We start from the raw sequence: 13,742 nt of genomic DNA on the forward strand, positions 1-13,742 counted from the left end.
CTGGCCCATATTTAACCGTCAGTCGACATCACAAAATCAATAATCTGGTCATTATTCCATTCATCGTTGTGGGAAAGAGTTTTGCTGAGTGCAAATTGACTGTTTCATTTTCTGCATTACAATCATGACCACACTTATAAAAGATACTGTATGGCTGTCAAGTAATTGAAACATCCAGTGCTCAAAACATGAGAATTAGAATTAGCTTTATTGTCACATGAGTACACTGAAAAGTTTACAATTCGCCACTTATGACACCATCTTAGGTACAAAGTTACCGAGGTAAAGATTCTTGAGTACAAATTCTTCAGGATAAAAAGGCGTTACAGACCTTCAAAAATATAAAACCTTAATAATAAATTAGAAAAATAAATAAATATGCGGAATATACATGCAAGTCTTAGTTTCCTATTTTATTGTGAGAATTCTTTTCTGTTTATTTTCTCATGGGTCATGGATGTGGTTGGCAAGGCCCGAATTTGTTGCCCAGGTAGTGGTCAGCAAAGTGGCACAATGGTTAGCACTGCTGCCTCATGGCGCCACAGACCCGGGTTCAATTCCTGCCTCAGGTGACTGTCTGTGTGGAGTTAACGCATTCTTCCTGTGTCTGCGTGGGTTTGCTCTCACACTTCAAAAATGTGCAGGTTAGGTAAGTTGGCTATGCTAAATTGCCTGTAGTGTTAGGTGAAGGAGCAAATGTCAGGGGGTGGATCGGTGTGGACTTTTGTGGGCGGCACGGTGGCACAGTGGTTAGCACTGCTGCCTCACAGCGCCTGAGACCCGGGTTCAGTTCCCGCCTCAGGCGACTGACTGTGTGGAGTTTGCACGTTCTCCCTGTGTCTGCGTGGGTTTCCTCCGGGTGCTCCGGTTTCCTCCCACAGTCCAAAGATGTGCAGGTCAGGTGAATTGGCCATGCTAAATTGCCCGTAGTGTTAGGTAAGGGGTAAATGTAGGGGTATGGGTGGGTTGCGCTTCAGCGGGGTGGTGTGGACTTGTTGAGCCGAAGGGCCTGTTTCCACACTGTAAGTAATCTAATCTAATCTAATCCCCTGGAACTGAGTAGCTTGCTCTGCTCGGCCATTACAGCAGAGAGTTAAGAGTCAACCACATTGCTGTAGATCTGGTGTTGCATATAGGCCAGTCTGGCTCAAGATGGGTAGATGTCTATCACTAAAGAGCATTAAGTATTACAAAAGTTGTTAATGTAGCATAATCTTTACTTCTGGTACTAATATTCAATTCCAGATTTATGAACCGCATTTAAATTGCACGGTGGGATTTGAACCCATGTTCCCAGGGATGCCAGTATGGTGCCATTACCATTACACCATCATCTCCCAAGAGTAAAGTTATTAGAATTGCTGCCTGAAAATAGTAATAAAGTAACCTGCAAATTGTGGTAGTGAATCTTATGAGGCAGTTACTATGTTGCAGCTTCATGACTGAACTCTGAGCTGGATTGAGCCAGGTGTTCACACACCTTAGACGTTAGACACAGAACCACAACAGTGCAGTATATTTGAGACCTATATGAACAGGGCAAACAACAGTATTTTCCGTAATAAATTAGATTGAAAGATTACTAACCAGATTAGCCCAAAGCTTGAACCAGGATGTTCACTTGAGAACAGTGAATTCAAGGTCAAATAATACAGAAAATACAAATAGAATGAGGGAAAGAATGGGATTAGTAGAAATAAAAGAGACAAAAAATGTAATTGTTTTATGTTTAAATGTTGAAGTAACAAGAGTATAAATGTTAATCTTCAGTGTTATGGGGTTGTTCTGGCAATATTTCACATTTGTCACACTATTAAAATAGTACTTCAATTGGAAATAGGCAGTAATAACTTGTATTGGTGAGTTCATTTGGTATGTATGATGTAAAGATACATGATTCACAGCATTTGGGAGATTATGGGTGGGTGGCACGGTGGCTCAGTGATTAGCATTTTGTCCTTACAGCACCATGGACCTGGGCTGATTCCACCCTTGGATAACTGGCCATGGGAATTTGCACAATCTCCTGGTGTCTGTGAGAGTTTCTCCGGGTGCTCTGGCTTCTTCCCACAGACCAAAGATGTGCAGGTTGGCTTGATTGGCCATGTTAAATTGCCCATCATGTTCAGGCATGTGCAGGTTAGGTGGATTAGCCATGGGAAATGCAGAGATGAGGTAGGTCTGGTTGGGATGCTCTTCAGAGGGTTGGTGTGAACTCAATAGACTGAATGCCCTGCTTACACACTGTATGGATTCTATTTGAGTAGGGAATCAGGTGGTGTGCTGACTCTTTGAAGGCACATTTGAACAACAGTAGGCCACATGGCTCTTTAGTCTTGCTCTGCCATTCAATAAAATCATGACTGATCTGATTTTAACCTCAACTCTACATTCCTGCATATCTCTGATAATCTTTCATCCTCTTGGTAACCAAGAATCTGTCTACCTCACTCCTTAAAAATATTTAAAGATTCTTCATCCTCTGCCTTTTGAGGATGGGAATTCCAAGGACTCACAACTCTCTTAGAGAAATAAAAAAATGTTTCTTATCTCTGTCCCCTTATTTTAAGTGGCCCTTTATTTTAAAGTATGACCCCTATTTTTAGATTCTTCCACATGAGAAAACAACTCTTGAGTTAAATCCTCTCAGGATCTTCAATGTTCCAATGAAATCACCTCTGACTCTTCTAAACTGCTCAGGGTACAGATCTGGCCTGGTTAGCCTTTCCTCTTTAGCCAATCCACTCATTGCAGGTATTAGTCCAGTAAACCTTCTCTAAATAATTTGCAACATATTAACATCCTTCTCTAAGTGCAATGTCAAGTAGTATAAACATTATTCAAGATGCAATTTCACTACTACCCTGTGTAACTGAAGCATAGCCTCCTTTCTCTTGCATCTTATGCCCCTCATAATAAAACATAACATTTTATTAGCTTTGCTGATTACATGCATGCTAGCGTTCTGTGAGACATGCATTTCAGAACATAGCAACCTGTCACCATTAAGATAATATGCTTTTTTATTCTTTCTGCCAAAATGGACAATTTCACACTTTCCCACATTGTAATCTATTTACCAGATATTTGTGCACTCAATTAACTTATCTCCATCCCTCTTCACAATTCACTTTTTCTTTCATCTCTCTTTCTGCCATCTGTAAATTTAGCTTCCATAACTTTGTTCCCTCTCTCCAAATCATTGAGTGGAAATGTCTAGTGGCCACACAGGCAACTTCCTAACTTCTTGTTGAACTGTGATTGCTGAACATTGATGTCCAATTTCCATTTAAATAATAGTGCTGTTACCTTTGCCATTGTTTCTATTGCAAAATCTGGCCCTGAGTCTGAGCCAAAATGAACAGGTGCTCTCAAAGCCTCGCAGAGTTTAATTGTTCTGTTTATGTCAAATTGAGTTCAGTTCAGTTGCTAAGTCAGCTGGAACAAAACACCAGATATGATAATAGTAATGGAATGTACTAAGTCAGTTCTGATTGAAAAGCTAACAACTGGTGGCCAGTGAAATTCCCCACTCCTCTTCAGTGATCCTTGCAACATCTGTTTTTTTTGCAGGGGCTTGCTATTAACAGAGTGTGATTTTGTGTTTTACATCCTCTCCTGTGAGTGTGCTTATGCCCAAATCAACAACAGCAATTCTACTTATTTTGCCTGTGTAGGTTCAGCTAACAAGGCTGGGTTACAGAAAACCCCTGCAGGAATCCGACAGAAGAGAGTCTCCAACCTGGCTGTATGTCCAATCTCTAGCAATATTCTAAGATAAGATGTCTCACAATGGCAATGCACATTCAGTGCTTTTAGTAAGAAAAAGGCAAAAACTACAACATGGATCACTTGTACATACCAATATACACTATGTTCTGCCAAAACCACTTTCAAAACATAGAAACCAGAGTAGGAGCAGCGTATTTACTTCTTCAAGTATGATGATGGCTAATCCTCTACATCAATGCCATGCTCCTACCTTCCCCCCATATTCCTTGAATCTTTTAAAATCTCAATATTTACCTATCCCTTTCTTAAATATATTCAGTGGATGGGGGAGTGAATTCCACAGGTTCAATACATTTTGCATAACAAAAAGGTTTCCTTATCTCAGTCCTAAATGGTCTACACACATATCCCAAGACTGTGATCCCTAGTCCTAGAATCTCCCACCAGGGGAAAATTCCTCCCTATACCTAGTCTGTCCAGACCAGTTAGAATTTTATATGTTTCAATGAGATCCCCTCAAATCCTTCTAAACTCTGGTGAATACTGCCCGGTTGAGCCAACCTCTCCTTACAGGACCGTCCTGGTATCCCTGGTATCAGCCGAGTGAACCACCACTGCACTCCCTCAATGGCAAATGAATCCTTTGCTAGGCAAGGAGACCAAAAATGTACACAATGCTCTGGGTGTGGTCTCACCAATGTCCTGCATAACTTCCATAAGACATCCCTACTCTGAACTCAAATCCTTTTCTAAAAGGCCAATACATCTGAATGTTCTGAGGAAGGGTCATTCGACCCAAGCATTGACTCTGATTTCTCTCCACAGATTCTACCAGACATGCTGAGCTTTTCTAGCAATTTCTGTTTTTGTTTCTTATTTACAGCATCTGCAGTTCTTCTGGTTTTTAAGGCCAATATATCAATTGCCTAATTACTTGTTGCACCTTCCTGTCTAGTTCATTGACTGGTGTTCAAGAACACCCAGATCTATAGCATTTGGTCTTTATCATATTGTGTGACTGTACTGAAGTTTTTGAGTGAGTGTGTCAATGACTGAATTCCGTTATTGCTCATATTTTCCTCTCAATTTGTAGAATGTTATTTTCCCTCTCTTCTTCAGGCATATTCCATTAACCCATTCTCTGATTGGAAGGTTTCCCAGCTCCATGCTCACCTTTATGATAACAAAATGTGTGTCAATGGGTGCAAGAGGCATGGACATTTTGAGGGTATGCACTTGGGGGCTGTGTATGTGCCTTTATGTGCAAGTAGGATACCAGCCAAGATCAAAATTACCTCTAATGTCTCCAGTTGGTAATTATTCCATGCTGCGTCCTAACTCTCTAAATATTGCATCCGAAAACAAACAATTGCCAGGCAATGCTAAAACATCATTCAATATTTTCTGTTTCTCTCACAGATTTAAGGCTGACCCTGGAAGTGATCGACCCCTGAAAGCATATGCACCTCGCTCTGTCTTAGATATACAGGTTGGACACAGAGTTAAAGTTATATTGCCAAGTGGCAAAATTGGAGCAGGTCTGGTGAAGTATATTGGTGGTTTGCCTATGGTGCCGGAAATCTGCTTTGGAGTGGAACTGGATTTTCCCGAAAATGGTCTGCGTAATGGAGTGTTCGCAGGGCACTGTTATTTTTCCTGGTAAGTTATAAGCTACGTAAATATGGAAACATTTCTAATTTGGGGTTACTATTTTCTTCCCGCTGGTATGTTTTAATAAATATCTCTGCAAACATTTTCTAACTTTTGGAGATGTGGACTCTCCTAAGTACTCTCAGCCATCAGGTTGTATGATTTAGTGGATAAAGTGTATTGACATGTCTTCTTCTTTATACCTAAGGGGCTTGGCTTGGTAGACTCCAGAAGCATTGGAAAGTTTTTGCTCAACCCTACAGGGAGAATCACAAATGTTTTTCAGAAATGGCAAACGATAAGTCTTGATCACTGAAAGATTCCAACGAACATAGTGTTACTAGAAGTTTACAAACTAAGTTTACAAAATTATGAGAGACATGGACAGAACATATAGTCGGAATCTTTTTCCCAGAGTAGAAATGTCAATAATGAATGTGTAGGTTTGAGGAAAAAGGGGTAAGTTTAAAGGAGATGTGGGTAGCATGTTTTTTTGCACAGAGGGTGGGAAGTACCCGGAATGCATTGCTAGATGACGTGGTGGAGGCAGATACAATAATGATATTAAAGAGGCATCTTGACAGATATATGAATAGGCTGGGAATAGAAGAATACAGACCAGATAAAGGCAAAAGGCATCATGTGTTGACGCAGGCTTGGTAGGCCGAAAGGCTTGTTCCTGAACTGTTTTTTAATCTTTGTACTACTGCCAGAAGCATCAGATTGCTGTTTGAATTTTTATCAAGCAAGTAATTAATTGCATGCATGTCAGGACAGCCCAGTTAATTACAACAGGCACAGGAAGATGACATTTGAGAACTATCAATCCATATCCTTATGTACAGAAAATGATTAATGACCAGTTAATGGATGACTGCAGGCACACAGTTCCGTGTTCTAGTATTCAGCATGCAAAGACCTACTCTGGTTTAAACCATGTATATCATCCAGTGGTAGACTCAAACACAAGGTACTGAATGGTGTCCCTGGGACCAGAAAACCTCATTAGATAGAGTTTCAAAAATGTTCTGTTGTATTACTGTTGTTGTACCTGAAATAATAATATGAACAATGGGAATAACTTAAATGAACACATCCTTCAGATCTCAATGTTTAAAGTCCTTTGGGGGTTTGAACCCCATTGTCTTTTTTTGGTATCGCTGCAGTAATCAAAGTCAATGAACACTAAAACAATATGTTTGATAATAACAATCCTGAAGTTTCTGCATTCTTTGAGTGAGTAGAGGATCATTGAATGCGTGATCCCATGCTTCTATCAAATCCAACACCGATTCTGAAGACAGATTCTTGTTATCACAATTATTTCTGAAAGTGAAGGATTCTTTTATTAACAAATGATTTTTGTTATAAGAAATCATTTTGATCTTTTGCCACCCTTGCAATCTTTTGTTTTCACTCGTTCTACTATAACTCTTAATTGATTGAAAGCTTGAAGTCCTCAGATTGATGTATGGATGGATATCCATGATAACAAACCCTTGGGCCAGAGGTCACCAAGGCAGAATTGCCTCCCTCTAATGGCTTTTGCTGTTTCTCCTAGGTTTCTGCTGACTTTATGCTGACATTGAAGTGGGATATCAAGAGAAGTTCATGACCCTGATGTTTTACTTCATATACTGCCTTTGCTTTGAAATTTTCCTCTAGTTCTCTCTTTTTTTCTCCTTCTCCTGAAGTACTGAGGTAGGATCTGGGCATTGCCAACCATTTGACATATTGCCAAAGTGTCATTCTAGATAGAGAATTCCAACATTCATAGTCATTCTTGGATCTGTGTTCACTCCACACCAAATCAGCATCTCCCCAGCAGGTCTTAACAAATACCAATAAAATTGAGAAACCCTAGAGAATTGTTGCCATACTTTTCGCTGAGTTTGAACTCAGCACTTTCACTGCCTTACCTTTTAAGGATCTGCAATTTGATTGATATGCATGAGACTTCCATACTGAGAGAACAGAGGAAAGCTTGCTTCCTGCACATTATTGGCTACTTAATGTCTGAAGCAGCTGAATCACTGAATTACAAGAAATAATTAACATCATAACTAATTTCCATTTTTGAGCAGGCAATCAGATGGGTGACTGTGTTGAAATTAGAGGCTGGGCAGACTGAAACTCAGAGGCAGTTTTTTTGCTGATGGTTAAGATGACAAAATTGAATATTGGCTTAGGAGAGGGAGAAACTTGGTTGCCAGTTATGATCTGGGGAAAAACTGGCAGAAAGTATTCAGGGCTTTGGTTGCCTGTGTGAGATTTATCTTCCACCTTGATCATGTACTGTACATGTAGGATTTGCCAAGCTCTCCTTGCCAACGAATCAGGCTATTAATTCTCCTTGACGATTTCACCCTTTACTACACTTTGAAGTTCAGGAGTGCATTTGGCCAACTTACTGTCAACGTTTGTGTTTCTTCTCTCAAGTCAGATCATTGATGTTAGATCTTCCCAAGAAAACAGTTGAGGACAAGTGAGCCTGTATAAAATACAGAGTGCAGGTAGGGAAGGGAAGAGGAGATGGTGTGTTTTTAAATTGGAGAATGTGACAGTGGGCAGGAAATGATATCCTTGTGGACAACTGCATCAAAACGAGCAGAGTCTCTGATGGTAGCATCTTTTTTCCTCTTGCGAGACTGTTTGGTAGTCAAATTCATGTTTAGTCAGTGAATAGGGAGCCATGACTTGGCTAAAACAATAGCTCAGACCCTCCAATCTCCAGATGATCAGAGACTGGATGACACAAGATGCATATCAGAACTGTGCAGAAATCATGACATAGTGACTTTCCATGGATTGTCCAGAAAAAGGTAAATTCTACTGGTCCCTGGAACCCTCTGCAAAAATCTCTGATTCCAAGTTAGAGCTAGACGCAACAGTTCCAAAACACATTGGATGAGTTTACTCAAAGTGTTGGAGGCCTGAGTGACCAAGACATAGAAGCCCTTTCAAAGGCAGCAGCTGATGACTTGTTTGCGGCAACAGAGAGAACATCAGTTTGCATGGAGAGTATGAGTATCAACTTTACTCAAAATGCAATGCCCATGCAGATAATATTAGGAGTTGGGAAGCAGAGGGTTGTCTGCACAAGCAAGATAGAAAGCTAATTTAAGAGATAACTGGTTTGTGAGGAATCTTCTTAGAGGATCCATCTCATTCACACCACTGTAATTTCAACTGAACCGTTTCCATGGAGAAAACATATTATTTAGAAATCACAACACAAAAATAGATCCTTTGGCCAAAGCAGTCTGTGTTGGTGCATGTCACCCACATAAACAGAAATTAAATCCTGCATGATTCCCACATCCCTTTATCCCCTTTTATCAATGTATTAATTTTATTAGTTTTGTTTCATGAGTTGTGCAGATCAAGAAGCACCCTTTATTCTGCGTTTTTGTCAAAGGCTGTAAAATGAGACATTTTTAACTGTCCTTTGCATTCACTGTCAGGAAGAAACAAATTCATGCATGTTTAGTTATACATCATCCTGGATTGGCTGTGTGTCCATTTACAAGCATAGAAACATAAAACATTTACAGCACATTTTGCCAATAATGAGCTATCCTGTCTAACCCCACTTTCCAGTTCTTGATCTGTAACCCTGTAGGTTATGGCACCTCAAGTGCATCATCAGTATATCCTTTGTTGTTTGCAATATATGGAAATCTATTAATCTCAGTCCTGAACACTCAATGATGAGCCTCCACAGAAGATTCAGAAAATTTGTCACTGTCCAAGGGAAGAAATTTCACCTCAGTGCTTAATGGTCTGCTCTTTATTATGAAGCTGTGTCACTTGGTTCTTAGTGAGGGGAAACATCCTTCTTGCCACACTGTCAATCCTTGAAAAAATTCTGCATGTTTAAATGTGATCACCTATCATTCTTCTAAACCCCAGTGGGTATAGGCCCAAACTATTTAATCTTTCTGCAAAAGACAATCCTCCCTTTGGAGAACCTTCCTCAATGACAAGTATATCTTTCCCTGACTAAGGAAACTGAAAATGCACTCAGTATTCCAGGTGTGTTCTGTGTATAACCGCTGTAAGATATCATTACCCAAAATCTCTTGTCGTAAAGGCCAATGTTTCATTTACCTTCTTAATTGTTTCCTGTAGCTCAGCCTTAATATTCAACCCCTCATCCTAGGAGCTAATTGAGTGAAGCTTCACTGTACTGTCTCCATTGCAGTTGTATCCTCACAAAGTTAAACTTCACTGTCCAACATTGCTATGGAAGCATCATCAAAGCTGAGAATTAGCAGGTCCAACAGCCCAACTTGTTTCCCTGTCTAGATTGTTAAACTGAATGATCAATTTTAAACATCATGCACGGTTTCTTTACATAAACACTGAATTTAGAATGATTTGAAAATTTGTTTATTTTTATGTCCTTTACTCAGTATATGTTACTTTTTAACTCCTGTGTTTATTTTGTCTCTCATTAAGACCATGTCCAGTCATTTCTTTCCTATGTTCTAATCAATCTCCCTAACTTTCCTTTATGATGTTTTTTCCTATCTCCTCTCTCCCTCTCTCTGCTGCAGTTCTCTAACACTTAGCTTATTTATCACTATGATCTTAAAACTTCAATAAGTTATGATCATAGATTATACAGATAACCATAGAAGAAGAAAAATGTTAGAGATGCAGTTGTGGCTTCTTGCAGAGTTTCCCAGATCTTTTTCTTCTGATTCCCTCAATGCAAGAGTGCAAATAATTCATAGTCTTTAAATGAGACATGTTGGTCTTTAGAATTTTGTTTGGTGCATGAGGAAGCAGAAATGTTCAACTTGTGAAAGGTGTATCTCTGCAGGCTAATTTATCAGCTTGAAAAGCTGTGGATTTATTATCAGTTTGTGCCCTCTGCTAATCTCATACGCATTGAAACAAAATCCGTTTGATCTGACCTGAGATAAACGAAACTGCATGCATTAGCAAACTGATATGAAAGTAGAAAATCGTGGAAATAGACAGCTGTCCCATCAGCAGATGTAAAAAGTAAAGATAGATTGTCTGACAGAAGCATTCTGTCATAATTCCTGTTGCTTGCAATAGTTTTAATGAAACGTACTAATTTGTCTTTACACTTTACAAATAGGTTTGATCGGTATGTTATTGACACGTAAAATAAAGCAAAATAGTTTGGATGCTCGAAATTTGAAATAAAACAGTAAGATCTGGAGAAATTGATCACTCAGAAGCAGTCATATTCGACTAGAAACATTAACTCTTTCTGTCTCCACAGATTCTGCCAGGCTGCTGAACATTTTCAATGCTTTCTGTGTTTAAAAGTGCTGTTTGCTGATGCAGATCTTTCTGATTAATGTGCAGCTGAAAAGTATAAACCTGAGGCAACTGAATTCCCCATTGCTTTGCTCCTTCCAGATCATGAGTTAACTCCCCTCACATGCACCGATTATGTGTACATCTTTGACAGAAATAGTTCCCGTTCGTACAGTTGCACAGAGGAAGGCGATATTTAGGTCCTCCTTCTAATATAGGCACCGGAAACTGCCTTCTAATTAGTCCTAATTTCGTGCTCTTTCACCTGAGCTCTCTAAAATTGCTTTTATTTTTCACGTACACAACCCCAAAAGTTGAACTATTATCTCAGTTGATTCTTTGGTTTGCCGTGCCTTCCTTTGCCTTTCATAGGTAACATAGATATATTGTCCTCAAGTGAATTATGTAAATTAATGAAATAACTAACCAGTCCCAATTTGTCTCTAATCAAGTCAGTACTAGTGTGACCTGGTAAAAACAATGACTGCAGATGCTGGAAACCAGATTCTGGATTAGTGGTGCTGGAGTGGTCCTTGGATGCTGCCTGAACTGCTGTGCTCTTCCAGCACCACTAATCCAGAAACTAGTGTGACCTGTTCTACTATCTGCAAATCTTGTTACATGTAAAGCTTTTTTAAAATTGAAACTTAATGTTCTGACCTATTACTGCCTTTGTTTTTGATCATACAGCAAGCCCAGTCAAGGAATTTTCATCAGTTTTAGCAAAGTATTGATGGTTCTCGAATAGCAAAGATTCCTTAAAGGGGAAGGCTTCCTGGATTTTGAGAAATCCAACCTGAACTTGTATTAACATCTGAAGTATTAATCGAAATTTAGTCTCTGTTCAGCTCAAGTACTGAATCCAGCAAACCAGATGTTCTACTGAAGAAGATTCCAAAACACAACTAATTCAATATTTTGGCTCCATTATTTGTTTATGACCAACAGTGAAGATATTTGTTTCAAATTCTGAATTACTATGACAAATGATACACTTTCTCCTCTGTTCATAAATGTACAGCTCCTAGATTTTATTTCCATTGTAAATTTCTGATATTTTAATAAAACTGTCTTTCAGGAAAACTTCACACACAATATGTGGAGTGGATTTTGTCACATGCTTCTCCCTTTTAGACATTAAATGTAACCCATCACACAATGGCTTCTGCTAGAGACTGGTTGGATGGCATCCAAATCCAAAATTCCCAATGTACTGAGCCCTGACGACTGGATCTGGTCACTACCTCCTGCAAATAGAAACATCATCTTTTCCTTTACCCTGCCAAACTCTTTAATAATCTTGAAGAATTCTATTAAATCTTCTTAATATTTTCTTCTTGTTCAAACTGTTTTGATGGGTATAACTTCTCAGTTTTGTTATCAAGTACATCTTTCCTCCTATGACTCTCTATCCTTTTTTATAATACAGAAACCACAACTGCTCCCTCCAATTGCAGTCTAACCAAGGTGCTTTACAAATTTAATACAACTGCTCTGCCTTTCAGTTTTATTTCTTGAGAAACAAGCATCAAGTGCTAGGTTTTGTTTGATTATCGTCTTATTATCCTTAATCATTAAATCTCGCTATTTGGTTAACTGAGTTCCCAGATACCTCTGCCCCCTGTATCTTATTTAGAAATCTTTTTTGCGAGATTGTTTTGCGCTTTTATTCTTTCTACCAAGAGGTAGTGGCTCACAGTGTGTCATGGGTTATAACAGGTGTTTTTAATTTGTAATGAATTAATGTTAAAGGAGTGTGTTCAATGTAAGCATTACACATACGCATATATTTGTGTGCATTTGTATTTAGCATTTTCAAAGATTGCATGAAAACAGGTTATTTTTGAACTGAGGCATGTAAGCCATACTTAAAGGAATACATGTATTTTTGAATGACACATAATATTTTATGGCAAAATAAATTTAATTCCTGCTGTCATCATTTGATGAAACACCGGGAAGTAAGTTTTTGATTTTGTGTGAATGTAAAACAAATGGCACCAACATCAACAGCTCATTTTATGTTGCAGGAATTGTTTAACATTTACCTTGCTATCAATAGAAATAAAAATTGTGAGACGTGTAAATGGGTTGAAAACAGAAAATGCTGGGAATATTTGACAGGGAGGCATCATCTATGCAGAGCCAAGCAGAATTAGACCTGAGGAAAGATCTCAGATCTGAATTGTTGGGTTGAATTTTCCTGTCAGCGTCAGGGTTGTTTCCATATTGTGCCATCACTTGTATCTTGACATCAGCATCCAGCCATGCTTAAGCTGATGGGAAATCTAAAGGAAGAGCAGCAGGGGGTCCCATCCAGCTTGCTCATCCACCATTCAATAAGATCATCACTGATCTGTTTGTGATCTGAATTGCATGTTTTTGTTCCCCTCTTACCTCTCTCGTCAACTAAAAATCTCTCTAACTCATCCTTGAATCTAATCAGTGGCCAGGCCTGCACCACAGAATCTGGGAGAGAATCTCAAAGTATCACCATACTCTGAGAGAAGAAATTGTTCCTCACCTTCATGGGAGACCCATAGATGTAGATTCCATCATGAGAGGAAACATTGTCCCTGCAGTCCTTCTTAGAATCTTATGTTTCTACAGGTTGACCTTTCATTCTTCGAAACCCCAGTGAGTGTAGACCCAATCTGCTCCTTCCTTCATCTCAGGAGTCAGCCTAATGAAAATTCTCTGAACTGCTTCCAATGCAATACAACCCTCCTTAAATAAAGTGTGATCTCTCTGATGCTCTGTACAGTTATAGCAAACTTCCTTATATTGATGCTCCATCCAGCTTTTAACAGGGGCAACTTTCTAGTTGCCTGCTTGATTATTTGGACTCTACTTTTTTTGTGATTCATATACAAGGACTTCCAGATCATTTTGTACTGCAGCATTTTGCAATCTATTTCAATAATATTCTGCCTTCCTATTCTTCCTCCCAAAGTGCACAATCCCACATTTTATCACATTGTATATCCATTTGCCAATTTTTTGCCCCTTTTTACACAAGTATATCCCTTTGCAGACTCTAGCCTTCTCACAATTTGTTTTTC

At 39.1% G+C, this 13,742-nt stretch overlaps 1 protein-coding gene across 4 annotated transcripts in view; it reads left to right on the forward strand.

The window, feature by feature from the left end:
* The window catches only part of LOC122563731 (uncharacterized), a 71,704-nt gene extending 58,939 nt beyond the window's left edge, over positions 1–12,765 (forward strand). For 3 of the 4 annotated variants that reach the window (XM_043717878.2, XM_043717877.2, XM_043717879.2), the window contains exons 8-9: positions 5,152–5,391; positions 11,371–12,763. In XM_043717878.2, coding sequence (XP_043573813.2) covers positions 5,152–5,391; positions 11,371–11,428 — 298 coding nt within the window. In that variant the 3' untranslated portion in view covers positions 11,429–12,763. Of the gene's footprint in view, positions 1–5,151; positions 5,392–11,370 lie in introns of all 4 variants that reach the window. The other variant, XM_087976901.1, reaches the window with a different exon arrangement.
* Positions 12,766–13,742: the final 977 nt, after the last annotated feature.

The sequence above is a fragment of the Chiloscyllium plagiosum genome, unplaced genomic scaffold (genome assembly GCF_037043375.1).
Source record: "Chiloscyllium plagiosum isolate Xiang-an unplaced genomic scaffold, Cpla_swu_hap1 HiC_scaffold_30, whole genome shotgun sequence".
In the NCBI taxonomy this organism is placed as follows: Eukaryota; Metazoa; Chordata; class Chondrichthyes; order Orectolobiformes; family Hemiscylliidae; genus Chiloscyllium; species Chiloscyllium plagiosum.